We start from the raw sequence: 27,712 nt of genomic DNA, 5'->3' as shown, positions 1-27,712 counted from the left end.
CTAACCGTGGCTGCAGCTGTCTTGAGGAATAGGCTCAGAGGACAGCACTCGTATATTTAATTAGCTTTTCTTTTGTCTCCATAAATTAAAGCTTGCCCCTGTGTCATACAGATACGGTGTTTGCCGGCTCTATTCTCTAAAGAACTGCGCAATGAAACAAACACAACCTAAATATCCTCACTGCAACAAACATGTGCATTCAAGCCCATGATTATATTATTAAAGGGCCTCTCATCAGGTCTGGCCATTTTGAGCTGACAAGCGCAGAGCATACATTGCGCGATAACGATCGTGCCTGCGAAGTATTACATCGCTACGCGCCGCGGTAAGATATGAAATTTCGAACCTAACGCCGATTTACCTTCTCCTCGCGGCCGCCGTGCTCCAAGCCGGAATATGACGTACGTGTGTGCCTGCGCCTACGTACTGGTGTCCGCAGTGTGACGTCGCTCGTGGTGACACGTGACTTCGAGAATTATTCAAGACATCTGTTATCTGTGCGATCTGTTGCTTGAATTGACGAATTGAAGTTTAGAGAAATAATAAAACTCACAAACGGAATGTCTGCGTGTTTTTTGTTTTACTTCGCACCGAAGCAAGAAAGATGTACTTTCGCTTCGTCTGCTTGTTCCCACGGTCGTACGGTCACGTGCGCAGGTACCGAAAATGCCATTTTCTACCGTGTTCCAGCGCGTGATGATGCTCTGCGATCCGCTTGTTCTGCCTCAGTATTCGTGTAGCACTGAATTATACCGATAGTCATGTTTTCTTGTGCACAGCGCGCAAAATCGTGCGCTGCGCCAACGAGACAACAGCTCGCGCGCGACGCCGTCAACAGAAATGCCTAGCGCTGAAAAAAAAAAAAAAATGGAGAAAAAGAAATGAAGGCAGGGCCTGTGACGTATGCGTCACGCGACCCTCGAGGTCCGGTATGGGAGAACGCAGGGAAGGCTAGACGGGGCGAGTAGAAAGAGCGTCTTGCTTGGCAGTGGAGCCCGCCTGCTGAAATCATGGGTTCGCGGCACTGAAGTATTTCTATCTCAGCTATTAATGAGCCGATTTGAAAAATTTTTGCGGCAGAACGCTCCCTAGAGGACACGTAACTACTTACAGGGTATAACCAAAATTTGCTATGGCACCTGGTGAGGGGCACTTTAAAGCAAAACATTCTGCCTTGTTTCCTGAGGGTTGGCAGATCTGCTTGCTCAGACTCTCGCAGAAGAAGTGGGCCAATTTTGGAGACAAGTGCAATAGCAAAGTGGGCTGATCCAGAAGACAGTGTAATCCGTGGTCGCATAGTGGAGGTCTCCACGTCTTGGTGTCAGGCATATAATCACTGTGACGCAAGATTCTGCACTGAAGAACATTTGTGTAGCATTTAATTAACTGCTTCATGAACGCTTTGCGTCAAGTGCCCCTCACCAGACCCTACTGAAAATTTTGGTTATAAATTGTAAGTTGTAGGGTGCCATTAGGATGCGTTTTACCGCAATAATTTATCAATTTGGCCAATTATTAGATAGGATAGGAGAAATTGAATTGCCGCATTGCCATGGCTGCCAGGAGGCGAGCTTCACTGTCAATGAAGCAGCTCTTCGCCTTTGCCTTGATTATAACGTCCACAAGACATCCCTTGCCTGCCTTTGCACATACTGTTACTGAGAGACCACACTCCATTTGCTCTATGAGCCCCGCCTCCTTTTTTGCTGCATAGTGCACCGTACACATGTCCATATGTTGCATGGGTTGTATTGCGAGTCCTGCATCGAATTACTTACCAAAGTCATGTGCTATATTCAGTAATATTGCCGGCACTGCATATTATGCAGAAGCATTTGTGTGTGTGTGACTTTCACATTGGCTGGAAGCATGGCTCTCTTAGGAAGAAGGGCGCGCAGGCTTATATGAAATTCTAGCTCTTTCCGAGCCATGCAGGCGGTCGACCATTTGCAGATCTGACTTCCACCATGTGATCTATTCATTGTGCTTGTCTGTTTGCAATGCACAAACCTGCTGAAGGGCCCTTTCACATTGATTCCAAAATGTGCGTTGGTTCTACATATTTTTTTTTTTTTTTTTTTTGCTCTGGAGTCTTTGGTAGGGAACTGACGGGTATGTTCTTTGTCGTGCTTCGGAAGGTTAACGGGTGCACCGAATGAGTGCCCAGGCAGCTGGCTGATGCGGCGTATACGTCACAGACAGCTCAGGAAATTTCACTGCAACCAAGCAGCGCCGACTCTTGCACCACGGTTGGCATGACGTCATCACAACATACGTGGAGGAGACACACAGGTATCTTCTACGGGTTACATAGGCGAGAGCGCCAACAAATCCTGAAGCTGTCACCAACAGCTGAGGAATTTTTTAGTAAGGCAATGAATGGGGCTAGTTGGTAGACGTTCATGATTGTATTGCGCTTAGTATTACACTGACGAACATAAGGGACAAGATGCAGACGTACATGGCGCAAACTACCAACTGTTTAATACTGTTAAAGAACATGCTTTTATACAAAGAGACGACATGTGACGATACTTTGGGCTGGAAATACATTCCTCACTTGCACCTGTTCGCCTTGGCAAACTGGACGTCAGCTTCGATAAGCGCGATGGACAGAGTGGTTACGCACACCTCTTTTTATTTTGCTATCGCAAGTGCCTCCCATATTTCTTGCTCCGTTCTTGTTTTTTATGTGCCAATGCAAATGGGAGGCACTTGCGATAGCAAAAGTAAGAGAGATGTCCATCACTCTTATTGAAGCTGAGGTCGAGTTTTCCAGGGCGAATGGGTGAGAGTGAATGATGTATTTCCGGCCCAAAATATCATCACATGCCATCACCTTGTTATGTCTTTTTATATCTCCTCCACCCCCCTGCACACCACTTCTCTGTGTATATAAGCGTGTTCTTCAACAGTATTAAACAGTTGGTAGTTCGCGTTATGTACGTCCGCGTCTTGTCCCTTATGTTCGTCAGTGTAACACTAAGCGCAATACAATCATGAATGACAAATTTCTACTGCAGTCGTGTGGCGCCGCCGCTCATACCACAGCTGACACAGCCTGTATAGCAGCTGCGCATTGGTGATGGCTTTCCACTCGTCACCACGCATCCAGTTAATCCTGGTACGGATTTCTCCACACTAGTGCTGCCCTCTCCACTCACATCCCTCCTTCTCTTACTGCGTTACTCTCTCCCTAACCTCTGTTCATTCTCCCCTCCACTCTCTTGCAGGCCGGAATGACTGCAATAATCCGGGGCAATACCCAACAAAATCTATTGCTGTAAAACGTTTTGCCGTAAACTTTTATGTGAGCCCCTAAATCACCCTTAGTTTCTTTCTCCCTTTTCTTGCATGTTGTAGAAGCCAAGTGATATGGTCGGAAATAAATTAAAAGGTTACTGTAAAGACACGGAAAACAAAGGGAACAAACAGTACAAGGGGCATTTGTGCTGTTCCGTCCATATCCTTTTTTTTGCGCTACTTTAATTTATCCCATATCATGAACTTACACACCCAACAACACATCTTATTGAGAAATGGTATTATCCAGTCAGGTAAGAGGAGCAGCTAATGCTGCTTAACCCCTGAACTGCCACAAATATATTTTTTCAAATTGATGAAATGTGCAGAGCTTTAAAAATCCACATTTATTTTGCCATTTGTTTCTAAAGGTATCATACCAAGAAAGCCTACAATGCTCTTGTAGGGAAAAAAATAGTAAAAGACATGGTGTATAAGTTATGCGTAAAAATTAGAAGGTAGTACATAAACCTTTGTCACGACGAATTAACTCATCATTAGAAGGGGTTTAAAAGAGCTCTTGTGAAGGCACACACCATCTTAGCAGCACCACCAAAAAGGGTGCAAGAGCAGTTGCAAGCCTTTGAGAAATTAAACAGTTCAGACTGCTTTTGTTTGCCCACAGGAAAGCACCAATGTAAGTTTTCCAAAACGTTTCATTTTGACCTGTAGGATGGGCAAAAGAAAAAGAAGAAAATGACTACAGCACTAGTGCCAGGCACAAGGGAGAAAGAAAAATTTATTTATGGAAAGGCCTGAGCTATAGCTTGCTCTGGTATGCTACTCTACACTGGGGAAAAGGGACGAGGAGGACAGGGGCTGATCAATGATGATGATGATACGAAGAGAAGGCACGTATATACAAGTCCATAACGTTGTGGCATCTCTAACGCCAGGCATCTAGCCTAGTGGCTTGTAGAAAGCCTATAGCAGTACAGTTAAACTTCGATATAAAGAAGTTCAATATAATGAAATTTTTTATGTAAGGAAGTACGTATTTAACTTTTCGTAACCTCTTGTCCATAGAGCAGCATGTAATTAGAACCTCAATATAACGAAGTCTGTCTGTATGTGATTTCAATATAACAAAATTTCACTTCTGCAGCAAAGGAATGCAGAAACAACAAATGGAAACTTCAGCGGATGCAGATGGCCAAATAATTGAACTACAAGTGGCTGCTTGTAAATGCACCTCTTAAATCATGCGCGGAGTGACAAAAACAACCGCAGAAGTGAAGTCACACAATGTTACATCTATAGTCCAAGTGTGATAAGAACCCGTTGCACCCCGCGCACTTTGTGTATTAGGTGCGAGTGAAAGTGTGCGAGGGTGAAAAATAAAGATGACGGCTTCATGCACGAGTGCTGCCTCCCGGCACGAGCAAAGGGAAAGAGGGGGAGGGGGAGCGAGCCCGCAGTAACACGATAAAGCGTGCACGAAGTGCGGGGCGAGGAAGGGGGGAAGGGGAGTAAGTTGGTGTGCGTCTCGGCCGCGGCTGCGCATAGCTATAAGTGTGGCTGTGCGCATACGCAGCTGCACACCCTGGTTTAGAGGCACATCTGCTGCGTGTGCAAAGAGTGGGCATGCCGAGATGGCATGGCATCATGTAAACTGTCTTCCCATGCGCTTAGTATTGAAGGTTGCTTAATATTGAATTTCGGTGGCCCGTTGGAGCGAGAGGCAGATGAAGCATTCGCTCCCTGCTGCCGGCACTTTTCATGATAGCATTGCCCCAGTGCGGGCGACGCTATCAGCTGCGGGGATAGAGTGCATACGAAAGCGTGGCTGGCTTTGCTTAATTCGTACTACCTATGTGAAGATATCGTAGACGTCGCATGAAACTATATCATTCATGGTCCACTCCCAAATTCATGAAAATTAATTGTTTTCTTATTAAAATTTGCTTTTTTCAATTGACCGATAATTAAAAAAATTCTGCAGCGCCTTTCCGTGCAAGAAAAAGCGATCAGTGACTGTACTTATTTGCATATAAAGGTCAAATTTCTATACAAGGAAATTTCTACATAACGAAGCAAATTGTCGATTTATCTACTTCGTTACATCGAGGTTTAACTGTACTTGTAATCAAGGCTGCGCTGTTCGCATTAGGTCAACGGCCCAAAAGAAATTTGTCTGATACCGGCCTCTTATCCACACAAGCACCGTAAGCTGCTGAAAAATGTGCTTGGAGGTTGGTGTTGTAACCCCAATTAATGCCAGCTCATCATTAAAATCTTTAATTATGGTGACAGCTCATTTATAGCACTTCTGTTAAACGTATCACCATGCACTGTTGACCAAAGACAAATTATTTCAGCACTGAGAGTCAAGTGTCCCATACAAAGTATGGAAAGATGATGCATTTATTCTGTGAAACTGATGAGAAAAGGAAACTATACACATAATATTCTGGTAGTTTACAATGGGTACGACAGCATGACATCCTGCCTTGCAAGCTCCAGCAACATAGGGTCGTCGAAGAACTTGTTGATGCTGACATCCTCACTCAGCCCCTATAGAAAAAGACCACATATTTCAGAATACAAAAAGTACACACTGGAGTATGAAAATGCAGTAAAGAAGCAAGTCTGGAAACCCTCAAATATACGATTCTACATATAGTAAGAGTTGGCAGGTGCACACGACTCTTCCAGAAAAATTGATGGCTGGTTTCTGATCAAATTTTGCACAGAGGCAGCATTTCGCAGTGTTCACTATTTAATTAATATACTACTATGTTTGTTTGCACGCGTTACTTGCTTGCTCTGTTCGCAATAAAGCCGAAGTGGGTGTCATCTGTGGCGACACCACAGGTGATTTGGTGAAGCTATCTGACACTGGCATGGTGGAATGAGCCTTTGGCTGTAGCAGTTCCAGATGGCACCACTGTTCCAACTCCATCAAAATCAACACTTTTTTTTTAAAAACACCCAGTACTTCCAGAAAGCACTAACAGAACTGCAAGCCAAACACAGTAAATGTGTAGTGCATATTTGTGCTGCTATGTCAGAAATACAATAGAGTTTATTTTAAGGGGGGACACGGGTCTTAAAAACTGAAAATCGTGAAAAAAATATTTTTTTTTTCAGAAATCTACACCGTATCAAAACTATTTGCCCTGAAACGAACCCTAAGTGTCCGAAAAAAGTTAGTCAGTGGGGATGGTGAGAACCCCAAAATTGCGCAGAAACACCGCAGTTGACAGAGCTATTCCTTGTCTTTCCCGCCGCTGAGCTCCGCCATCTCGATATCGTTCGAAAGCTCAAAGTTCCACCTTTGATTTAGTTACCCTCATTCTTGCCGACAATAGCCGCATAGAAAAAGCGCAAACATAAGACAATCAGGGGCCGGTCTGACGAAGCTCGCGATGAACGCCTTCTATTGGTTCAGAGCGCCAACGCGCTGAGAGGTGCCTTCAGAGTGGCTGTTGCTATGACAACTAGGCCTAGCAGACGAGCTTGTCTGCTAGGCCGGGCAATGAGTCGCTTTGAAAACCGCTGATGCACCGTTTATTTGTTCATCGTATTACGAACATAAGCGGCAAATCGACCCTCTAAAAAAAAAATTTGACACCGAACATGCGCCCACGATAAGTGAGGCGCAAGCTGTCTCTGCTTCCTACGGCAAGAAAGAAGAGGCAGTTATCCCAAGGTTCAGAAGAGCCGACAAGATCGCGCCAGAGATAAGTCACTGCATCGCGCAATCTCATACCGCATTGGCAACAACACAGCTGGCAAAGCTAACCATTGCCACAAGTCACATTGCAAATCACATGCCAAATCTTTAACACAAGAAGAATTGTAACTATTTTTTTTATTGGCTTTAGAAAAAACTTAATTGAATATTTGTAAGCAGCACACAAGATTAGATGTGTCCTGAAAGTTTCACATTTCAAGAGCATTGCATGAATACAAGACCAGCCAATCATGAGGCTGGTGTTCCATTGAGGCAGCAGTTCCGTTTAAGGGGCAACGCTTGAAAGTGAAAACTTGAAAGTGACTTCCTGGATGTGTTTTCTCATCAAGTGTCTTTGCCTTACGAAAGGTTTGATAAAGTTTTCGTGAATCGATTTCAGTAAATTTGGTGTTCTTGTGCTCAGCAACACCTAGGCAACAAGCTAGAGCCTTAAGGTTTTCCATATGTTCAACAGACAAATGAGGTAGTGGCAGTAAAACTTTAAATGCAATTTTATCAACCTTCAGTTTTCCGTCAAGTGCTTTTGCCTTACAGAAGTTTTGATACATGTTTGCATCAACTGATTTCAGTGAACTAGGTATAATTTTTTTTAGTAATATCACAGCTGGAACCTAACGCTTTCCATTCTTTCTTAAATGTGATAGACTTAATTAGATCAAATGTAAGCTAACTACTGCTACATTGCTTTTTTTCCCAGCTTTGGTATTTATTTGTGACAATCACAATTACTTTATCGGTATTTGCTTAGCTTTAGGATGTACAGTGGGCCTTTGGAAATGTCTGCATATTCTTAAGAACACTTTATTTTAATGCAAAATTACTACAAAGACCTGTAAGAAATGACCTAATTAGGACTATTGTATTCTGTCATATCTTTTCTTCCAAGTGAGATATTTGAAATCTATATACATATTTGAAGTCAGCATTCTACAATATATCTGCACACAAAAATTAAGCAACATATGTTGAAAAATGAAAAATAAGATGTTTTCATGACCTTCATGCACCCTAATTGTAATGGCATTGGTTTTCTGATACAGGAACCAAAATCTATGTCCAACCACTTTGAGAATTGGTTTTATCTTCTTCAGTGTTCCTCGCTGTGCGTTCCTGTAACGTTGCTGCGACAGATATTTATAATGACAAGACACAGAGCGCTGAAACAGGTGCGAGGCAATACATACCTTCCTCCTGCGTGTCTTGATCATGAACTCTCTTGCAAGGTGAGGAGCTGGTTGCGGCTCAAGGGGACGGATCACAATACTTTTGTCCAAGGGATCACCAGGCACAATCTGATAAGAGCACAAGCAAAAGTAGAATTACTGATCGGCCCCATAAAGCTTTGCTTGAGATACATTTGACTCCTTCAGAAACTTAGAAAACACAAACCTCCACTTTGGCGGTGGAGGTTTGCGAGTGGTGGCACTGGCTAGCACTCCTATGGTTAGTTCTCGTAGTAACACATAAATACCCCAGAAAGTGGATGGGAAAATGGTGCCACGGTAGCTCGATTGATAAAGCATCACACGCGTAATGCGAAGACGTGGGATCGTTTCCCACCTGCAGAAAGTTGTTTTTTCATCCACTTTCACTTCGATTAATTTGTCATTTCTTTAATTCAATTATTAAGAGGAAGCTTTAGCTCGGGCCCAACTCTGACGCGGCCTATTAAAATACACGTAAAACGCGAAAATGTTTTTCTGAAATAACCCCTGCACCGATTTTAATGAAATTTGTTTCATTTGAGAGAGAAAGTTAAATTCTAGTGACTGTTGGAAGCGGAATTTTGATTTAGGGCCTGAATTTTGTTAAAAAGACTTTGAAGTATTTGGAAGTTTGAAAAAAATGGAAGCACGAAGTTTACAAGTTAATAGCTCTGCATCAAGAACAGATATTGTGGTTCTGTAAACGGCATCTGTTAGATAATTTAAAGTGGACAAATTGGATATGTCAATTTATATCTTACGTGAATTTGTTACGTTGTGTACAAGGGTTCTGCAAAAGCTGTATTTACATATTACAAATTTTTTTTTAGATTCATGTGTGACTTATCAATTTTGTCCACTTTAAATGTATTATGATATGCAATTCACATAATTGTGATATCATTTTTCATTGCTGAGTTAGAGAGTTGCAAACTTGATAGTTTCGTTTTCTGAAAATTTTTGATTTTTGCCAATTTTTTATTAAAAAATTGACAATCTAAATCAAAAATTCGAAACCAAGAGTCACTATATTTCAAGTTTTTCTTTTAAATACAACAAACCTTGTCAAATTCGGTGCAGTGGTTGGCGAGAAAAACAAATTCTCCTTTCACATGTATCTATATAGGAGCACTCGAGCTAAAGCTTCCTCTTAAGTACAAATAATTTCCCCTGTGTTGTCCTTGGTGTCTTTGTTTGTTGGCCTCTTATTATATCGCTTTGAATAGTTACTTTGCAGTTAAGCTGACTACTCTACAAGCAACTGTTAAAGAGATGAAGTGCTCTCTCACCTGCCAATGATGAAACATCGAGAGGCAGAAGGCTTGGCCTTGGGTGTGTGTCCGGAGGTCAGTCTCAAACCCAAATGAGTCAATGGCTGGAATGAAAGCCTTGATTGTGTATAGTGGAGACCCAGGGACAGGCGCATCTTGTGTGACGTGACCTCTGCAAACCAGAAAAAAACATTTACGATGTGCCTTGTACGTCAAGTCAAAGTTCATAACTGTCAGCAAATGACGAAAGATATCAATAGAGATAGCACTACACTATGTATTAAAAGGACCCTGAAACGATTTTAACGATGTACGAACGTAGTCTTAGGGGAGGTCGTTCTGATCATTAAGTGACATATTTAGGCACCCTGCATAAATTGCGTAATTTATTATAAGGATTTGAAATGTGCATCACTGCCGATCGCAGCAGCGCTCCCCTGGGTTTTTAGACGCCCTGTTACAACCCATGTAGCTGGCAGGCGCGATGTTAGTTGGATGAGTTATCTGATTGGCTACCTATGTTGCGTTACCGATAAATTTTCCAACTTTATGGTGAACAAATGTTTGCAAAATAGTCAATGTTTGCTTTTTCGGACTCCCTGGAGGCTGTGAGAACGTCCGAAAAATCGGACAGTCCAAAAACAAGAATGCATGCCTTTTACTGCTCCCAAGGGCTCAAGTTGCCACAGGCACGTCCGAAATAGCTCTGAAGGCCTGCCAGTACTCTAATCGGTGCTCGTGCTGTGACAGGAGACGGCGGGTGCACGCGTGTATAGTTAAGGAATACATAATGTGTCCCGTGACAATTGCCCCTTTCCACTTTTGGTATGCTTCACCGCAATAGTTTGCGTATGCTTCACCGCGAAACAACTGTATTCAGGCGAAGCTGACTTTCTGGAACCACAAACGTGTCTTGCTTTCAGAGCTTCGAAACCATTGGCAAGGATTACCAAGGCGGAGTCAGCGCCATTGCTGACAGTGACGAATTCTTTAAATGAAAAATTTCACCGACGATTACAATACTCCATAATGCGAATTTCGAGTGCAGGTGTTTGGGTGTTTTGAATGTACGATATATTATGGCGAAGAATTTGATTCTAAAGTACAAGGTGCTCTCGGCGGCAGCGCTGAGCCTCTGCTCGGGCAGCTTGTTCAGCCGCAGTGGCAGACAATCCACCGGTTGCGTCGCTCCCTGTTCAGAAAGAGAGCGTGAACATGGGAATGCATGGCTCGCGCATTTTCTAGTGGCGGCAGTGCAGCAGATGAAGTAGCGGATGCGCAGTGGGTCTGAAGCACATGCCAACACTTTGTTTCCACTTTTCTTTCTATCTCCCCCTTCCACTCTGTTTCTCTTTTTATCCCTCTTAACCCTTCCCCCTGCGCAGGGTAGCCAACCGGAACTACCTCTGGTTAACCTCCCTGCCTTTCTCTGCATTACTTTCTCTCTCTTGTTTCCACGCTGGCTGCATGCCTGGTCGTGCCGGCACTCCACTTTCCTCCTCACTCTTTTTGCCATACCCTCCTCTGCTTTCCGCCTCCTGGTTGCGCTGCACCCTCCTCTCCGCTTCCCTCCAGGCATCTTTCATCCCCCAATGCGCTCCGCATTCGCTTTCATCTTTCACTATGCTCGTTCACTCGGTTACGCTGACGCCAAGGCCGATGCACCCCTCAGAACCAGGCGATCAAGAGCTGCGCTCTAAAACAAGGCATCGAACAGCAGGAAGCTTGGTAACAAATGCCGAAGCAGGTAGGGCTAGCGTTGCCGTGGTGGTGGCTACGGCTGCCAGCGGATCTGCGTGCGAGAGTGCCGTTTCAAGGTGGCGAAATAATAAAAATGGCGGTGGTGGTGGCTTCGATCAATGACTTGTAGTCGTGGCAAAAAGTCCTAAAAATTGGACGGTGAACGGTTCTTACGTGCAAAATTTCAGACGTTCTTATACATTGACTCTTTGGGGTATGTGGTGGTGCCATGAAGGCGTCTGAATTATCGGGCATGTCCTAAAAATCGGGTGTCTGAAAAATCGGTCGTTGACTGTAGTTGGAATGTTAGTTCATTTGTTTCTATACCAAAAAAAAAGTAACAGGAGGAGAACACACAACAAGAATTGTGGTGTGAACCTGTCTTCTTGTCCTTTGTGACTGTTTTTTTTTCTTCAAGAATTTATCACTACCCTCAAGCACTTCCGGCATACAGCAAGTGTATTCTGTTTGAGTTAAAACGTGCTCAGTGTTGATGTGAGCTGCGCACTCAGTGGTGGTCTCGAAGTTTCTTTTGTGCAAATTTTGTGCATTCTAAATCAATATTTTAGCCGTAATATAAATTTTTGGCACCAGTGTTTGCTAAATATGAGCCAAAGCTTCCGTAAAAAAAATACTTTTACCACGGCGCGTGACTGCCCTCGCAGTCGTTCAGTCGCGCCGACTCGTATATCACTTGAAAGAGCAGTCTTTCCTCTTCATTTTCCCACTGCCACTGGCTCCGTGCGCACATTGGCAGTGAGTGAGTGAGTGAGGAAACTTTGTTGTGAAAGCCTGCAGAACGGTTAGCCTTCCCCTGTTAGGGGAAGGCAGTGAAGAAATTCCGCCTCAAAAAGAAGTCCCAATGCATGCTGTAATTGGTCGACAAAGGCATGTGACCCTCAGCTAGCCACGCCATTGGCTAGACTGGCATCATCTGCATCACTCCGCGGTCGCTGCGCACACGCCGTGCATGCTAACGAGTTTTCCCTCGCTCACAGCGATGTCGACCTTGACTCCGAAGTTTACTACGAAGTACAAATATGGAAAAAAAAAAAGGAAGAGGAGATCGGCGAACAACTTCGAGAAACGACGCTCCACCGTGCTGCTTCCCGATGACATCGATAACGGCCCGCTGCCGCAGTCGAGCAAGGTCCGAGATCCCAATGGCATGTTAGGACTAGTCCCCCAAAGCCAATGGCCGCGTTTCATAGAGATTTCGGCATGACACTACTGTTCTGCAGCTGGAAGTTTTGCGCCGTATTGACAGTGAAGCTCAAGGAAAACTTCAAGCATTAGCGTCAACTCCTGCTACTGACCGAAAGTTACAACTACTAGATCGCGTTGACGACACTGCTGCCGGGACAAATGAGCTGGCTATGCCTGCCGAGCATGTGTCTGCTGAATACTTGGAACGGGTGCTCAGATGTCATCACCGTAGTGACTCTAGCCAGACAGACTATATTCCTGGAGATTACTAATGCAATAGCACTTGTAAATATTCAAATATTTTGTGGTGTACTGTTATAAAAATAGGCTCATTTTGTTTCTTCAAGTTTTCTCAGAATCTGATTTTTGGTGTTTCTTAAACTTGCCGAAGTGCTATCTCGGTCTTCAGGGCACATAGAACCATAATTTCAGCAGTGGAATGTAGCTAAATGTGTGTACTACACGGCGCTAGGATCACATTTTCTAACTTTTGTAAATTTTAAATTGTGGCTACTAATAGGACCACATGTTAGGCATTCCTGGAGATCGAACTTCAAATTGCTGTATAATTGGTAATATGTACGTACCTGCAATGTAAAAAAGTAGTCCTACATTTGTGTTCTTTACAATCTGCAGTATCTAGCCATATGTCTTTATACATTCTGGCTGATACTCTTCTTGTAATTGCTCCGATAAACAATAAGCGATTAATTTTAATTATATCTGGAACCTCAGTCAATCTTAAAAGTAATTATATTTTCGAAATCAACATGAAAAACTCTGTCTTGGTGACAATTTTTATTAAATTTAGTAAAAGAACAAAAAAGGTTCGTGCTGTCTTCCTGCTGTCTCTCGCTTCAAGGCAAAGTAAACGTCAAAAGCACAGTGCATATGAAGCTGGGTACACTTTTTCCACATCGCAGATCACTTTCAAGATACGGCGCCCGTGTGGGCAAGCACTTTATTCACCATCGCAGGTCGCTATCGAGATACGGCGGCTGCGCCGTAAGCAGCAGCAGTCGCCGGAATAGAACCCCCTTTCTCTCGCCTCCCCCTCTCCCTCCCCCTCGCCTCGCACTCTAAAGGAGACGGTGCGTTTCCACCTTGCCTTCCTCTCTTGTGCGTGCAATATTGAGCTGCAATCGTCGGCTGGCCCTCGCAAGTCAGTTGCCAACCCGTGTCGACAAAGCAAAAGTATGTTTTATATGCCAGATTTTTAAAAAGATTGCCGCTAATTTCGTCCGCAGTAGGCGATAGTCCATTGTAGCAAGGTCCATTAAAAGCAAACTTCGTTGCATTAAAAAAATAGGGAGAATAAACTAACGCTGAAATATGGTCCGTTATATAAAAAAGTCTGTTGTACACTGGTTCGTTGTAACAAGCGTAGACTGTATTACAATTCTTAAATGTTCCTTTTGTCATATGCTCGCAACTTGCCAACTCAGTTGACTTTCATAACAATTTGGTACTAAGGATTGCAACTTTACAGCCACTTCTCAATCAAATAAAATGCGGCCACTTACAAGCAAAGCACTTTCATTTTTCAGTATATGACCTGCCTTTGCATGCAAGCTGTGGGCCTAGTTACAATCGACAAAAAAGAAAAAAGAAAGGAGCATCTCCACGTACAACCCAAATGACTGACTGCATGCAAGGAATTTCAAATTTCTAGAAAAGCAACCCAGCAGTTTCAGAAACACTCCTGCGCTGTGTCTAGTCACCACAACTTCCGTCACTGCTCTCTGCTCAAGCACAGTAAGGCTATAGGGAAAATTGTGGTGCATTGCTTTGAAATTACACATAAAAGCAATGTTTATTTAAGACCTGCAGAAGTGTTACAATTCTGGTTACAGTACAAACAAAAATGTGCCAACCTGCCTGGCATGAAGTCACCATGTAGAATCGAAACACAATTAGGTTTCAGAATCTCCGCACAGCTCTGTGTGAAAGCCTAACACCAGCCACAAAGGATCAATAGCGTTTGAACAAGAGGCGTCACTGAAGCCAACGCTTCGACAAGGGGACTTGTCTTTGCCAGGGTCTTCATTGACAAATTCACTAGTCGAAATGTCAGCGCCAATGACATCCCTTGTTTGGACAGTGTCGATCACTTGAAGTCTGCATCTTCTGTGATCATTTTTTTTAACCACAAGAGAAAAGTACTACAAAAAGCAGAGGAAAGCACAATGCAATTATAGTGAATTGTTAGTCCATTGTTTGAATGATGCACGTGACTGGCCAAGGTCAAAAAATATATAATTACTTTATGGGATCCATACGGATCCCAAAACATAGTTTTATCTTTACTCTGACCTTTTTCAGTAACCTGCTTCATTTTTAACAGCGCTTGTACCTCACCAGACGGTATTCTGTCAAACTCTTGACTACAATTATAGTGAATGCAGCAACCAAACATGGGCACCAACCTCCTCCTAGCAAGAACTGTGTAGACAGCCGAGACGCAGTCAGCAGGGGCCTGCACTTCCACAAAGTAATACGGCTCCATGAGTCGTGGAGTAGCCATCAAGAATGCAGAATATGCCACACGTCGAGCCGTTGGGATGATCTGGCCACCCCCACGGTGAATTGGCTCATTTGCTATTACAGCATCCAAGATCTTGAACTTGCAGTTACGGATGGCTGTGACAAAAGTGTCGGCAAATTAGCACAGTGCAGGTTGCTAGCACCCAGAAACGCAGTCATGTCTACTAGAACACGGTAGAGAAATGGTGTGAGCAAAATAATGTCTCTAATCTTGACGGCAGAGTTGCAGATGGAAGATCAGAAGGCCACACATATCGTAACACTTTCGCAGACCTTGCAACAAAGAAAGCCTAATATCTATTAGATGTAATGGAAAAGCTCCTAAGATGACCAGCACTGCACAAGAAAAAACTTAAAAAATTAATGGCAAAGCTCATGAAGCTAACCCTGATGCTTTGATGTTCCCAGGGAAACCATAGATGTATGCAGTACAATGATACACCAGGTACCACGTGACATTTATCACTTTCTGTTGGAAATCCCTTTGGAGGTAGTAGTAAATAACAATACAAGAAGACAGTAATGGCTTACGTTCTTCACAAAGGGGCCCTTCTCGTGTGGCCCACTGAAAACCTTGGACGATGCTGTCTTTCACCATACTGAGAAGCCCTTTGTCAACCTGGAAAAGGTAAACAGCAAAGCTTACTATAGTGTTGGCAATGAAGAGATAAACAATTACTATACATGTCAAATCGATACTTATGGCAATAAAGTTTACCCAAAAAAGTGATACTACTTACTCAAAATGGTTAAACAGAAAACATGCATGGACAACACTGTTCACTTTTCTTGCCTTCATCGTATGTTTTGCTATCTATGTGTCTAAACAGGGAGTTCCACTGGTGGAAATCTTATTTGCCCCATGCAAATTTCAATATTCCAGCCTTTGTAGACTTCTACATTTCTGTCTTGATCACTGTATCGATTCAGTGAGAAAAAAAAATAGAAAGAAAGGTTTCTTAAGTTGCTGACCAGCTCGAGACAATGCTTGGTGCCACCGTTAAGCACATGGACATGGGGGCTATGTGGTACAGTAAACCCTTGCTATAACGGAATCATTTAATATGATTATCACTTTGTTCAAAATTTCTCACAGTCCCAACACAAACACATGCATTTTAAACCAGATTACTCGAAGCAAATCAATAAGCCACTCCACTTAGAGCGAATAAGTAAGGGGTGTGTGTGTAATCATGACAGCGCTCACTGTCTTTTGCACCGGGTGAGCGAGTGACCCTCACTGTCGGCAGCTATTGCCATCATGGTGCCTGCGCCCCTTTTCCTTCATGCTGCGCTGGTGTGTGATGATGATGATGTTTATTGGCATCCTCTGTTGAAACGGGACGGGGGACAAATCGTTTCCGAGCCTACTTGGTTTTACTACATCTATTGCTATCTAGCCTTTTGTCTATCTGATCTCAATCTTGACTTTTGTATTTAAGACTTCTAGAATTATACTGTACCATTACTTACACTTGCAATGACTCCGATTCTACCAATCTCTTGACTGTTTTTCTTCCACCGATATTCTAATCATTTCTTACTTATCTCGACTACTGACCAGTTAATCCTTCCATGTTCTTTGAATCCCAACACTTCTGAGAGATGGACACTCCCTACAGGTCACACTGGATGAATATCTTGACATTTCATTATGATGTGCCAAGTCGTTCCCAGGCTTTTTCTTTTTTCTTTCTTTTTTTTTTTTTTTTTTGCAGCACACATTCTGTGGCGCATATTTGCTCCCATATGTTCTTGTGCTCAAATGGCCAGCTTGGAAATCAAATACCAAGGCACTCCCCATTGTGCTTTCATATAGATTTCCCTTCCTGATTTCTTTCTTGCCGTTTTCGTAACTCTCCATCATCTTTTCTTGCTTCCGCCCTTTGCATCCAATTTACCATTTAACTGTATTACAATGGTTTTGGTATCCATACCAGACAGCTTGCTGAAAAGCACCTAGCTATAGCAGTATTACACATTAGATGTTTAATAACAGCAAAGTAAGCAAATCTGAAACCTGTGTCAAGCCAAACACAAAGACCCAAGTTACCTCAGAGGGCAAGGTGTCATCCACAAGAATATTGGGGCCTGTAGCATCAGGTCCAAATGCCCAGATGGAACGAGCTGCAAGCAGATCCCAGTCATATTTTGTCTGGAAAAATTCTCCTAGGCGCTTCCGGTTCCACGTGATCTGCACCACCTCATTCTCAATGTCCTCTGCCAAGCCCTTTTCCAGCGGCTCAGCAATCATGGTGATTTTGTTCCTGCCAAGAATAATGATATGCACAGAAGTACATAACACAGTAAATATATACTCAGTTTCGTACCTAGCAGGCAATGCTACAAAGGCTGGAGAGGCTTCCCTCACTGTTTGCATCTGAGACCAAAAAGTAGTGTGTCACACATGAAATAAAAATACTATTAGGTATGCGCCACATTATTTGATGTAAGGTAAAGTTTTGCACTTGTACGCCACAAGATATGACATATGTATTACATACGAGGCGTTGAAGATCCAAACCTATTTACCAACAAATGAGCAGAGTAAGATGTCTCTGCAACCAGTGGTCATAGCGCATCACTTGCATTCGTGATGAAAACCGTATGTTGCCTATTAGATGTACAAATATGCACAAGTAATACCGTGTTTATTCAAATATAAGGCAAGGTTTTTTCCCCAGAATCTTCAGCATCGAAACAAACAATCGGCATAAGAATACACGCCCTTTGGCAGTTCAACAATGGAAGGAGTGTCAGCGGAGGAGGAATGACACATGGGCAGAGCGACGAAGAACAGAGAGTAGCAGCAGACTGGCGTGCCCGAGGTTATTCGAGTACAAATCACAATGACAGACAGACGTGTGCTGACAACATAGTTGCCAATGGAAGTGCGTGCTGTTATCCAGTATGAATGGGCACCCGTTCCTTGCATTGAAAGCTGCACTTTTGGGACGTCACTTGAAAAACAATGCCGAGGTGGAGTAGGCTGTACAACAATTCCTTGCATCGCAGGGCACAGAGTTTTACCAGAGTGGTTTCTTCAAACTGATTGCACGCTACAACAAATGTCTCAATATTGATGGTGAGTACGTGGAAAAATAGTGCAAGGCGTATAGTTCATGATGACATGGTGTATTTTTTTTTTTTGCAATAAAGTTTTGGTGTCAAAATAAATGGCGAAATGTACTTTCGGAATGTCCCTCGTATAGTAAAATAAACCGCTTACTACAATGCTCCCATGTCATGTTATTGGTTATAACAATTATATCTGGCTACTGGGTGTGTGCCAAGAGAAAAATACAAAATCCTCTGTGGGAAAAGAAGCGATATGCTTTGTCACAACTGCTGTTGTGCCGGACATGCCCTCCTTGTCTAATTTTTTTGAAAGAAACATAAACACACGAGCCGCTTTGCAATTTCTTTGTTTTATTTTTTTGTGCTGTGCAAGGCATGCCTTCGTCCTATTGCACAGCCAAACTTGCACACCCCTTTCCCGTTTCTCTTCCACCCCCTCACTGAGATTGGAGGGTTGGAAGGGGGACCAGAAAGGGGCAACTAAGGCATGCAGTGCGGGGTGTGGGCACAAGGTGGGTGTATTAAACGAGTTGCATATATATTTTTTTTTCAGTTTCCTAGATCTTGTGATCCCTTTTTCTTTGGCGCCGATGTTATAGCCAATAATGCAGCATGGGAACATTGTAGCAAGTGGTTATATTATCACAGAATACATAGTTCAGGGTGGGGCAGCTGCTCATTGTTACATTCGAGTAATGTTAACATCAGTAATGCTATAAGTGGGACTGTGCTTCTGTTTCAATAAAATGTTTGAATGTTTGTCCCCTCAGCTTTTTTCATGCAACCTGGTTATGACAATGAGATTTTGTTGGCGCTTAAATATTGTTACAGTTGACTTCCGTTAATTAGATCCTGATGTGACCGACAAAACCGATTGAATTATCTGGTGGGTCGAAATAAACAAAAGGCGGAAAAAACGGCGAAACACGTTGATTCACTTGGCAGTATTCACCTTTAAAGTTAGCTTCGCCGCATTATAGCCATGTTTTGCGGCGAAATATACTTGGTGGAGAAAAAGGGCTAATATTACGGGCTCCTTAATTTTCACGCGCACATGCACCATCTCCAGTCACAGTACGAGCACCTAGACGGCTTATAAGACAGCGGCACTCCATTTTATTTCGCCCCAATAATGTCGAAAATGGGGAAATTCAGTCATACAGTTGATGGTTGTGGATTAACCTCCTCAGTCATTTTCTCAACACAGATAAATATGCTGAAGATACTGACTCAAAGAACAAATATATTTGAAGGATAACACTTTCAAGGTACAGGCACAGCCACTGCTAGTGGGAACACAGGAACCCATGACAGCGCTCCGCGGCGTGGCACCACCACCGCTTTGTGAAGTCTTGGCAGATGACTCATCGGGATTTTCGCCAATCAATTAGATTGTGGCAGTGTCGCAAGACTATGAGGCGCCGGGGTGGCGCGCTCCGAGGAGCATGCCACTGGTTCCCATGTTCCTGCTAGCAGTGGCCGTGCCTGTACATACTATGTGGCCATCAACATGCAAAGATCTTGCCCCAAAGCTATCAGATTTATGATCCCAATGAGATATTGCACCCAGTATCGCTTAGCCATCAGATAAGGTTCACATGTAGAACTTCTGCCACAAAGTTCTAATGTTGCTACAGCTTTTGGTTCATGTACCTGAGCCTAGTAATGCTGGCCAAGTTCCATCTTCTCGATGGAAGTAGTGTTACGTCACTTAGCTAGCCTCTCTCTTGAAGGCGTAAATGCGCTGTGGCTCAGGGGAATGATTATCTTCCATGGTTGCCAGACTGTTTAGAAGGTTGGAAGCTACCGATCGCCTACAACATGAAGAAGGCCTATTTCCCCTTTATATTTTTTATGATTAGGATCGTCACACGATGCTCCCTCTTAGCTTTTGCTTCCTCCGCGGTGCCTACGGAGCTGTTGGCAACATTGAACTAAAGCTGGGCAACCCTGTTGATCGCCCATTACAAGGAAATGGCCGTTAGCATCATCATAATCATAAACAGTTCTGTGCAGTGCAGAAAAACCAGGTCATGCCAGCCACCTGAGTGCTAGAACCGGCTGCGCATTACTTTGAGACTGGAGGAAGGCTTTTACATCACACACTGTCAATACAGTAAACCCAGTCAACTCGAAGCTGTAAAAAACTGGAAAAAATTTCAGATAAGCGGAGTTTCGAGATAAATGAAGTCGTGAAAATAGAAGCTCACTGGACATACATGTACAACGTTGAGCCTTTCCAAAGTGCTGCTGGTAATAATCTCGGTAACTTTTGCATGCATCGGCAAAGCACACGTCGGCGTCTACGGGCAACGGCATTACTAGCACTGTGCCAAGACAGCGTGCTTGGGACAGAGTAAAGGTGATTGATCATAAACCAATATTTGAAGCCAATCGTCCAAGCATAACCGTTTCCAGAGATCCAAAAAAGATGACACTGCTACTTTCTGCACCGTAAGGAATTCCAGCCAATTTCGCTTTGAAAAGTGAAACTGAACTGTGAAAAAACGAAAATTCCATGTATTTATCAGACTGCCATGAGTGATGCAGCTTTTACACTTCCCTATAGCACAAGATTGAACATGGCATCCTTATCTAGCCCCAATCTTGCTGAAACACTGCGAGATTGCATGCTGGCTTCTTTTGGGCAAGCTACTTGGGCTGATCGTGCCTGCTCAAAAGTGCCAATAATCTTACTCAAGGTCCTTATTAATTAGCTCTGACCACATTTATGCGTCAGTGACAGCGTCCTAAATAAGTGAGAGAAAAAAAAAAAAGAAAGCTTTGAGTCTCAGCTCACCTCTTCTGCATGAGGCCACAATAAAGTGGCATAGAGCAGATGAGCAAGTATGCGAGTGGTGAGAGATGGCAAGGGGAAAATATCAGCATAAAGTGCGGCACGGCGGGGCAAGTGACCTACCGCCGGGTGAAAAGGGAGTACAAGTGAAGCTGCTGACACTACACTATTGCTTTTTCCCTGGAATTTTCGAAGTCAAGATCTTAAGATATCTGGAATCTGGTGCAAAAACTTTTCAAGATAAGCGTTAAAAAACACGAGTTGTCACCACGGCCGTAAAAAAAAATTTAACTTAGGGTAAACAATATTTCGAGATGTCAGAGTTCGAGTTAATGAGGGTTTACTGTTATTTCGTGACCATTGTCTAGTGCTACCACCTACAAAGAAATTAGGATTTCAGACGACATGAGGAGGATTAACAAAAATGCACAGTACAAAGCTGGTCAGGCTGCGCCGGTTTTGTAACAGTGGTGGTAGAGTTGCTGGCAGTAGAGGCTATCAAATTCTGAGACTTGTTCTGGCTCAGTTTGGTGCAAGTGTGGTCTACTTCTTTTTATTTGGTACAATTAGCGCAGGAGTGGAGTCGTTTTCAGTGGAAGTGGCCCACCCCTGTTTCCAAGAAGGCATTCCGAAATGCACTGTAATGATGACAGCAGATTTACAACAATCTTGAAAAGGCCGTAGGGATTCCCCTATTTCAATCGAAGTTCGCCGCCTATTTATCAGAAAGAAACCAATTAAAGATCCCCAAAACTATTTCACATATTCAAAAATTTGGAAGATGACACTTCATCTTAAAGTCAGTTTAGAGTAAATAAATAAGGAAAGGAGAGTTCAATTTACAAGAATAAATCCAGCTCACTTTTTGTTAGGAGTTTCTGCAAAACACTTCAACGATGAAGTTTCCACAACTGTCTCACAGAAGCAGACTACTGGGTCAGCAACCTTGATATCTGCAAGTTAAATGTGAGAAGAAAAAGACCAATTCATCATGATAGTCACGAAGAATAAATGAGAAAATATGAACAACATGAAACTAAAGTGCTTTTGCTAACCTGCACATTGAAAAGAAATAACAAGAAAAAATGAAAAAACAAACAGCTACCAAAAGATCCAATATGATATTATCAGTGTATTTCAACGACTGTTTGCTCCACTAGTAAGAATGAAGTTTTCAGTTCACGACTTAGCCACAAAACCCACTTGATTAGAACAAAAGCACATGTCAAAATTACACTAAAAATTTTGTTGCAGTGTTTGTTGTACCCTTAGAAACAATGAGACAATTTAATAAATCAAGACAGACTGCCGTCACATATACATGTTATTTAAATAAGCAAAAAAAAAAAAAAAGGAACAATCCATGCATGAGCTGCTACCCAATATTAATATGAAAAAAGATCTGTAGAGAACCAAAATATCCTACCAATTTCTGAATACATCTTCCTCAAGTCGTGCATCACACAGTCGAGATACAGTTCTCCTGTTCCGAAGATGACATGTTCACCAGATTCTTCCACCTGCAATCGGCATGTTCAAGTTTAAAAACAAAATCTAATTAATTAGAATAAACGAGAAACCTCAGTTAATGAAGTTTGAGCAGAATTGGAACAAGCATATTATCACTCGCTTCTGTTTCTTTGCTTTCAAGAAGTACCGCATGAACACTGAACAATAATAACCAAAGTGATTCATACTACAGTTACTTCTGGTTAAGCCACAACCTCACAAATCTATGTTACCTAATATCCTTAGTTCCATTAAAAATAGGAGAAAGAAATCCAAGTGTTCTATTAAATTTGGAAGTGTGTGCAAGTTGAAAGGGAAGAGAAATATGGAGAAGCTGGCTTGGTAAGAAAGAGAAGGTACAAAAGCAGGAAGCAGGTGCTGACATAGCCTGGAAATATGTGCACGAGCTCCTTATAACATCATAGATTTTGAGAGCACCTGCTGGGCACCTAATTTAGCTTTTATTAATAATGAATTTATTACCTCACCTGAGTCTGCAAACACTCAGCTTGGCAAGTTTCAGAAACTTTGGTGTGAAAACTTTCAAAAACATGTAACGGAGCCTATGACATCAGAGATTCCTGCAGCACCCTGGCTTTGCCATACAATTTAGAAAGCCAATGCAAGTTTGACCTTCAATCTATGCTATAACCATTTTTCTCCCAAAATTTGGAAAATTGGATAATTCAGACTCATCCTCTGGTCCCGGCAGGTGTTTGCATTATTTAATGGAATGAAACTCTTGCTAATTCAGATGTATTTAGCCACACATCGGTTAATTCAGACAACTCTTGCAGAGCGGCGAGCGTGGAACACCACAAATATATGACACTAAAGAGCAAAAGCAGCACTAATGTCCAAATGAAACAAAGCAGCGAAGTCCGCATCACCAGTCATCAGCAGAAATCATATGAAGGACGCTTCGTGCCTATTTGTGCATATACAGTCGAACCCGGCTATATCGAACTCGCCAAAAAACGCCTATCAGATCGATATAGAGCATAATTCGATATAAGCCTGCTAAATAATTGGATGCCATAAAAGCACATACCATTTATAAAATCACTTTTGTTGATGAAACTAGCTTAGTTTCGCACGAAATAGTCCTGCATTTTCTTCTGCTTGGGCAATTTCGCTGCGTGCGAGGCACGCACTTTTCCACTTCGTTTAAAGGGATAGTGAATAAAAAATTTGTCGCCAAGATTTCTGTCTCCAGTGATAGCTGTCGCACCGAGAGCGACCAAAACAACACTCTTTCTGAGGAGAAGTGAGCGAAAAGTAATTATTTTAGTGAATATTTCTCAAATCACAGCACCTACCGGCCTCCTCCGAAAGCTCTGGCAAAACCGGATATCACGTCACGCTTACCCACCTCGAGGCCCATTGCGAGCGATCGTCCACACTGAGCGCGCGAAGGGGCGAGTTGACGTTTGCAGCAACGCGCTTTCTTTGTTCGACCGTCCTACTCGTACCGCTTCCTCGTGTGAGCTGTTCGAAAACCTCGTCTTTCATCTCGTGGATTTGTGGTTTGATGTGTGGAGCAGCCGTGTCAACGCCGCAAAATGCCGAGGGTCTCCTGTGCGCATGTGAAAACGGCAGGCAGCGGTATTCTTTTTCTCGCGTACTTGTTCACGCTGTAGTTTTGCGCACAGGTGCCGTTTGACCGTAATTTGTCGTTTGTACGACGTTCTGAGCCAGATGTTTGGCCAATTCTGCCAGAATGAACCGAAATCCGCATCGTCTGAAGATAGTCTGAAGCGACGGCTGACGAAAAAAAATTCGCCGACATGAGACTGGTGGCGCCATCTCATGTGCACCAAGGGAAGGAGTGCTCGGCTGCGATGAAACAACGGGACGCTGAAACCGCTGCGCATGTACTCGTTCACTCCGTGAATAAGACGTTTCCTGCTTACAGAGGCGTATTTCAGTCACTGCACATGCCTGGCTTCAATCCTCACCCGTTGCTTCATCACATCTATTCTCAAAACAGCTACTTGCGCGCATCAAGCACCTGCCGCGCGAGAGTCGGCAGCCGACTGTTATATGCTCACGCCGCCGGCCACACCTGCTCCGAGGGCGTAGGTACAGGGAGGTCTACACGCGTCAATATCTTCAACGATTTCTATGTTTTTTTTTTTTTTTTGTACAGTGTGTACTCACGGCACCTGTATTGTGCATTGGTGGCTTTCATGTTTTACGCGCTAGCAGCTACCCATCCAAGCGGGCGGAGCAAGCCGCTTTGCGCGGAACGCTGAGTAAATTCCTTACGTCGCCTGACATTGCATAGCCTGAGGCATAAGCGTCCTCGCTCTGTTGAAGCCAAACACGGCAAAGCGTTTGCGTGAGTGAATCACGCTGGGCGCACCGCCACGGATGCAACACTGTCAATGAGGCGTACGCCTCTGGTCTCGCTAACTCATTCGTGACAGGTGCGAGCTTGCGATCCGAGCCGCCGGAACCGCGTTTATATCTGGTTTCCACCTAGGATGCCGCCCCTGATCTCTCGAGGCGAACGCGTGTACATGGAATGCACCGTGTAAACACCACTTTGCTGGTCCAGACTCTCTCGGCACCGCGGAAGGGGACTGCTGCGGCGGGTCGTCGTCAATTTCGCTTGACGACGCGGACGGATCGTAGGCATACGCCTTATCGTTCGTGGTCGTTCAGTAGGCCGCTCATCCAAGTCGGAGTCATAAGTTCCGCTCATGCTATCGCTCTCACTAGAACTTTGCATTTTGCACTGCGCAGCGCGAGGAAAACAAAACTGCGCAGCCGGCCAGCTCGCTCCGCGGCTGCTGGGGGTAGGTGTGACGTCAGATCCGCCGGCTTGTTGTTGGGAGCGCTTTGCGAGTGACGCGGTGGCCGCTCATAGAGAGTCAATAATAAAGCCATCCGCTCAAAAGTAACCTGAATAATGACTATATACTATAGCAATCGTGTCTTAGGAATGCAATTGTGGGGCTTTCTCTATATTCTTCGATTTTTATTCTGTATCCCTTTAAGGAGTCGGAGCAGCTGAGGCCGCAACATTCCGCATTCGCGCAGAAGCACCGGGCTAGTGCGAGCGCACCAATCACTTCGGAGGATGTGGGCCAAAGACGGTTGTTGCTTTCGTCGTTGTGCCCATTTTCACTTGTGCTCGGCACGATGTCGGCAATGTAGTCTTCGTTTGAGGGCTCTCCCGTGGTCGCGACACCATCATTTGCGCTCACAAACTCGTCCACCGTTGATTCGTCAACAGCTTTCGGAAATTCTGACAGCTCGCTCCAAACTTCGGCAACAACGGCAACGGCTTCGTCGCAATAATCAGAATTTACAGTCAGCACCGAGCACGCGGAAGTCGGTACGGCTGAAGCTATTTTGGATGAACCGCTCGTACACGGCCGTGCGTACGCGTCGGGCGCCACGGGCACTACGGGCACCGGGTCGCGAGTTAAGCCGCTTTAGCCCCAATTTCCCCCTTCAAAATCGTGCCGAGAGTGCACCTCGGAATCTGGTATGTTGCGGGGACATCCGACTTGTCACCGCGTTCGACCCGATTTATGATTTCGAACTTCACGGCGAAAGGCGAATTCTGCCGCTTCATCACGGCAACACTGCGGGAGAAGGCGCACACAATGAATCAGAAAGCAGCGAGACAACTCGCACTTTCGCCATCTTGCACGACGAGAGCACAAGAGCCTCTGATTGGCTGTCTGAGCAAGCGCTGCGGGCGGGCGGGCCAGGATCATTTTTTGTAGGGGGGTGTCGGCGGCTCCGAGGTAGCGCGGTCACGTAGGGAGAGCGGTTGGATGGAGCCGCGCCGCCGGGTTTTCCCGTCACCGCGAGGGAAAGCCAACTTCCGGGGGCACTTTCCGCCGCTTGATGTTCGATATATCGAGAGTCTCTACTAGTTTTGTTCGATGTAAGCGTAATTTTTGCTATATATACTCATTGTAACTATACCGTGTCCAGAAATTGTTCGATATATGGAATAATTCGATGTAAACGAGTTCAATATAGTCGGGTTCGACTGTATAGCCTTTATGCTTGCATTTACTCCCAAACATAACTGCGTTGGCTGCTTGCCTTCATAACTGTGCAGTCGCCACTCATGATTGTGTCGATAGCGACCATGGTTTTGTCCGCAGCAGCTGCAGCAAACAGTAACATTGTTTTGACTTGGTGCACACGTCGGTTACCTGCTTTCAGCACTGCGTAGTAACCACCCATGATTGCGTCGATAGCAACCATGGTTTTGTTGGCAGGGTTGCAGCAAAGGACTTTAGTTGCTTGCGGTACAATGTCACAAACACGTACAATGAACGCTGACGAGAATGAAGAGCATCGGCTAAGTGCAATGGATGGACTATCTGTTGGCAGCCAGCTCACTGGCTAAAAAACAATTGGGATGTGCACGCAGTAGTGAAATTCGTGTCTCGGATGAACATGTATGCCGCAGCTGCACTGCGAAGGCAGTCACGAGGCCTTCGCCGCTGCGAGCGCTAGTCGGTCACCAAAAGATGAGAATTGCAGCTTCCGCACTGCTTTTGTGCAAAACATAAACGAGATTTGCTGATTCATTCAGTAAAGAAAAGCATGTTGATGTACGTGCATTGCAGCCACATGCGAAGGAATTCGCAAGGTCTTCGCCACTGTAAATGCTAATCAGTCACAAGGTGACAAGAATTGCAGCTTTTGCACTGCTCTTGTGCAAAACAGAAACGGGATTTGCCAATTCACTTAGTAAATAAAAGCATGTTGATGTAGTATGCATTTGTTTATTGTTGCCTTCATGACCTCGATAATTTGACATTCGGTTAACCCAGACATTTTTCTTGGTCCTGTGAAATCTGAATTGATGAGGTTTCTCTGTATTCTCGATTTCAAAGCAATATAGATGAACGGAGCATGTCGACTTATTTTTACTTCAACATAGAAAGTAGCGTCTTGTCAGCACTCAAATTCCATGCAGTCTTTGTGTTCTGTGATATAGTGGTAGCATTTTGTTAGTACTCAGAGACAGCAATTTTGAAATTGTGCTCCTTGGGCACCTTTTGGCAGGAGGTTTTGAAAGAAGGAGCAAACAAAGCTGTGTGTGCCATTCCATGCTTCGTGAAATTTTACAGATGTCGTGATCTGCTTTCGCAGGGGAAGAATGGTTGAAAAACTTTATTTGATGCTGAACTTTGCTTCACGGAGTAGTCGATATTGAAGCACTGTAATATAAAGCATTTTCTTCATTTCGGAATGTACTATTTAGGGCAATGACAAATACATATATATTGCGGTAAAATGAGGTTTGTACATATCAAGTCTAAAGCAAATTCGTTAAAAATGCTGTAGATGTGTTTTGAAAGAAGTGAAAATACAGTCAAACTAA

At 43.9% G+C, this 27,712-nt stretch overlaps 1 protein-coding gene across 1 annotated transcript in view; it reads right to left on the bottom strand.

The window, feature by feature from the left end:
- Positions 1 to 5,630: 5,630 nt before the first annotated feature.
- LOC126541329 (116 kDa U5 small nuclear ribonucleoprotein component) overlaps positions 5,631 to 27,712 on the bottom strand; it is a 58,314-nt gene continuing 36,232 nt past the window's right edge. The window contains exons 17-24 of the mRNA XM_050188075.3: positions 22,268 to 22,361; positions 21,704 to 21,794; positions 17,020 to 17,233; positions 15,498 to 15,585; positions 14,849 to 15,062; positions 9,495 to 9,648; positions 8,185 to 8,292; positions 5,631 to 5,817 (exon numbers count right to left, since the gene is read on the bottom strand). Coding sequence (XP_050044032.1) covers positions 5,722 to 5,817; positions 8,185 to 8,292; positions 9,495 to 9,648; positions 14,849 to 15,062; positions 15,498 to 15,585; positions 17,020 to 17,233; positions 21,704 to 21,794; positions 22,268 to 22,361 — 1,059 coding nt within the window. The 3' untranslated portion in view covers positions 5,631 to 5,721. The remainder of the gene's footprint in view (positions 5,818 to 8,184; positions 8,293 to 9,494; positions 9,649 to 14,848; positions 15,063 to 15,497; positions 15,586 to 17,019; positions 17,234 to 21,703; positions 21,795 to 22,267; positions 22,362 to 27,712) is intronic.

This window comes from Dermacentor andersoni, chromosome 2, assembly GCF_023375885.2.
Source record: "Dermacentor andersoni chromosome 2, qqDerAnde1_hic_scaffold, whole genome shotgun sequence".
Classification (NCBI taxonomy): domain Eukaryota; kingdom Metazoa; phylum Arthropoda; class Arachnida; order Ixodida; family Ixodidae; genus Dermacentor; species Dermacentor andersoni.
Note: the sequence above shows the minus strand (reverse complement) of the source record. Positions and strands in the feature narration are given on the sequence as shown.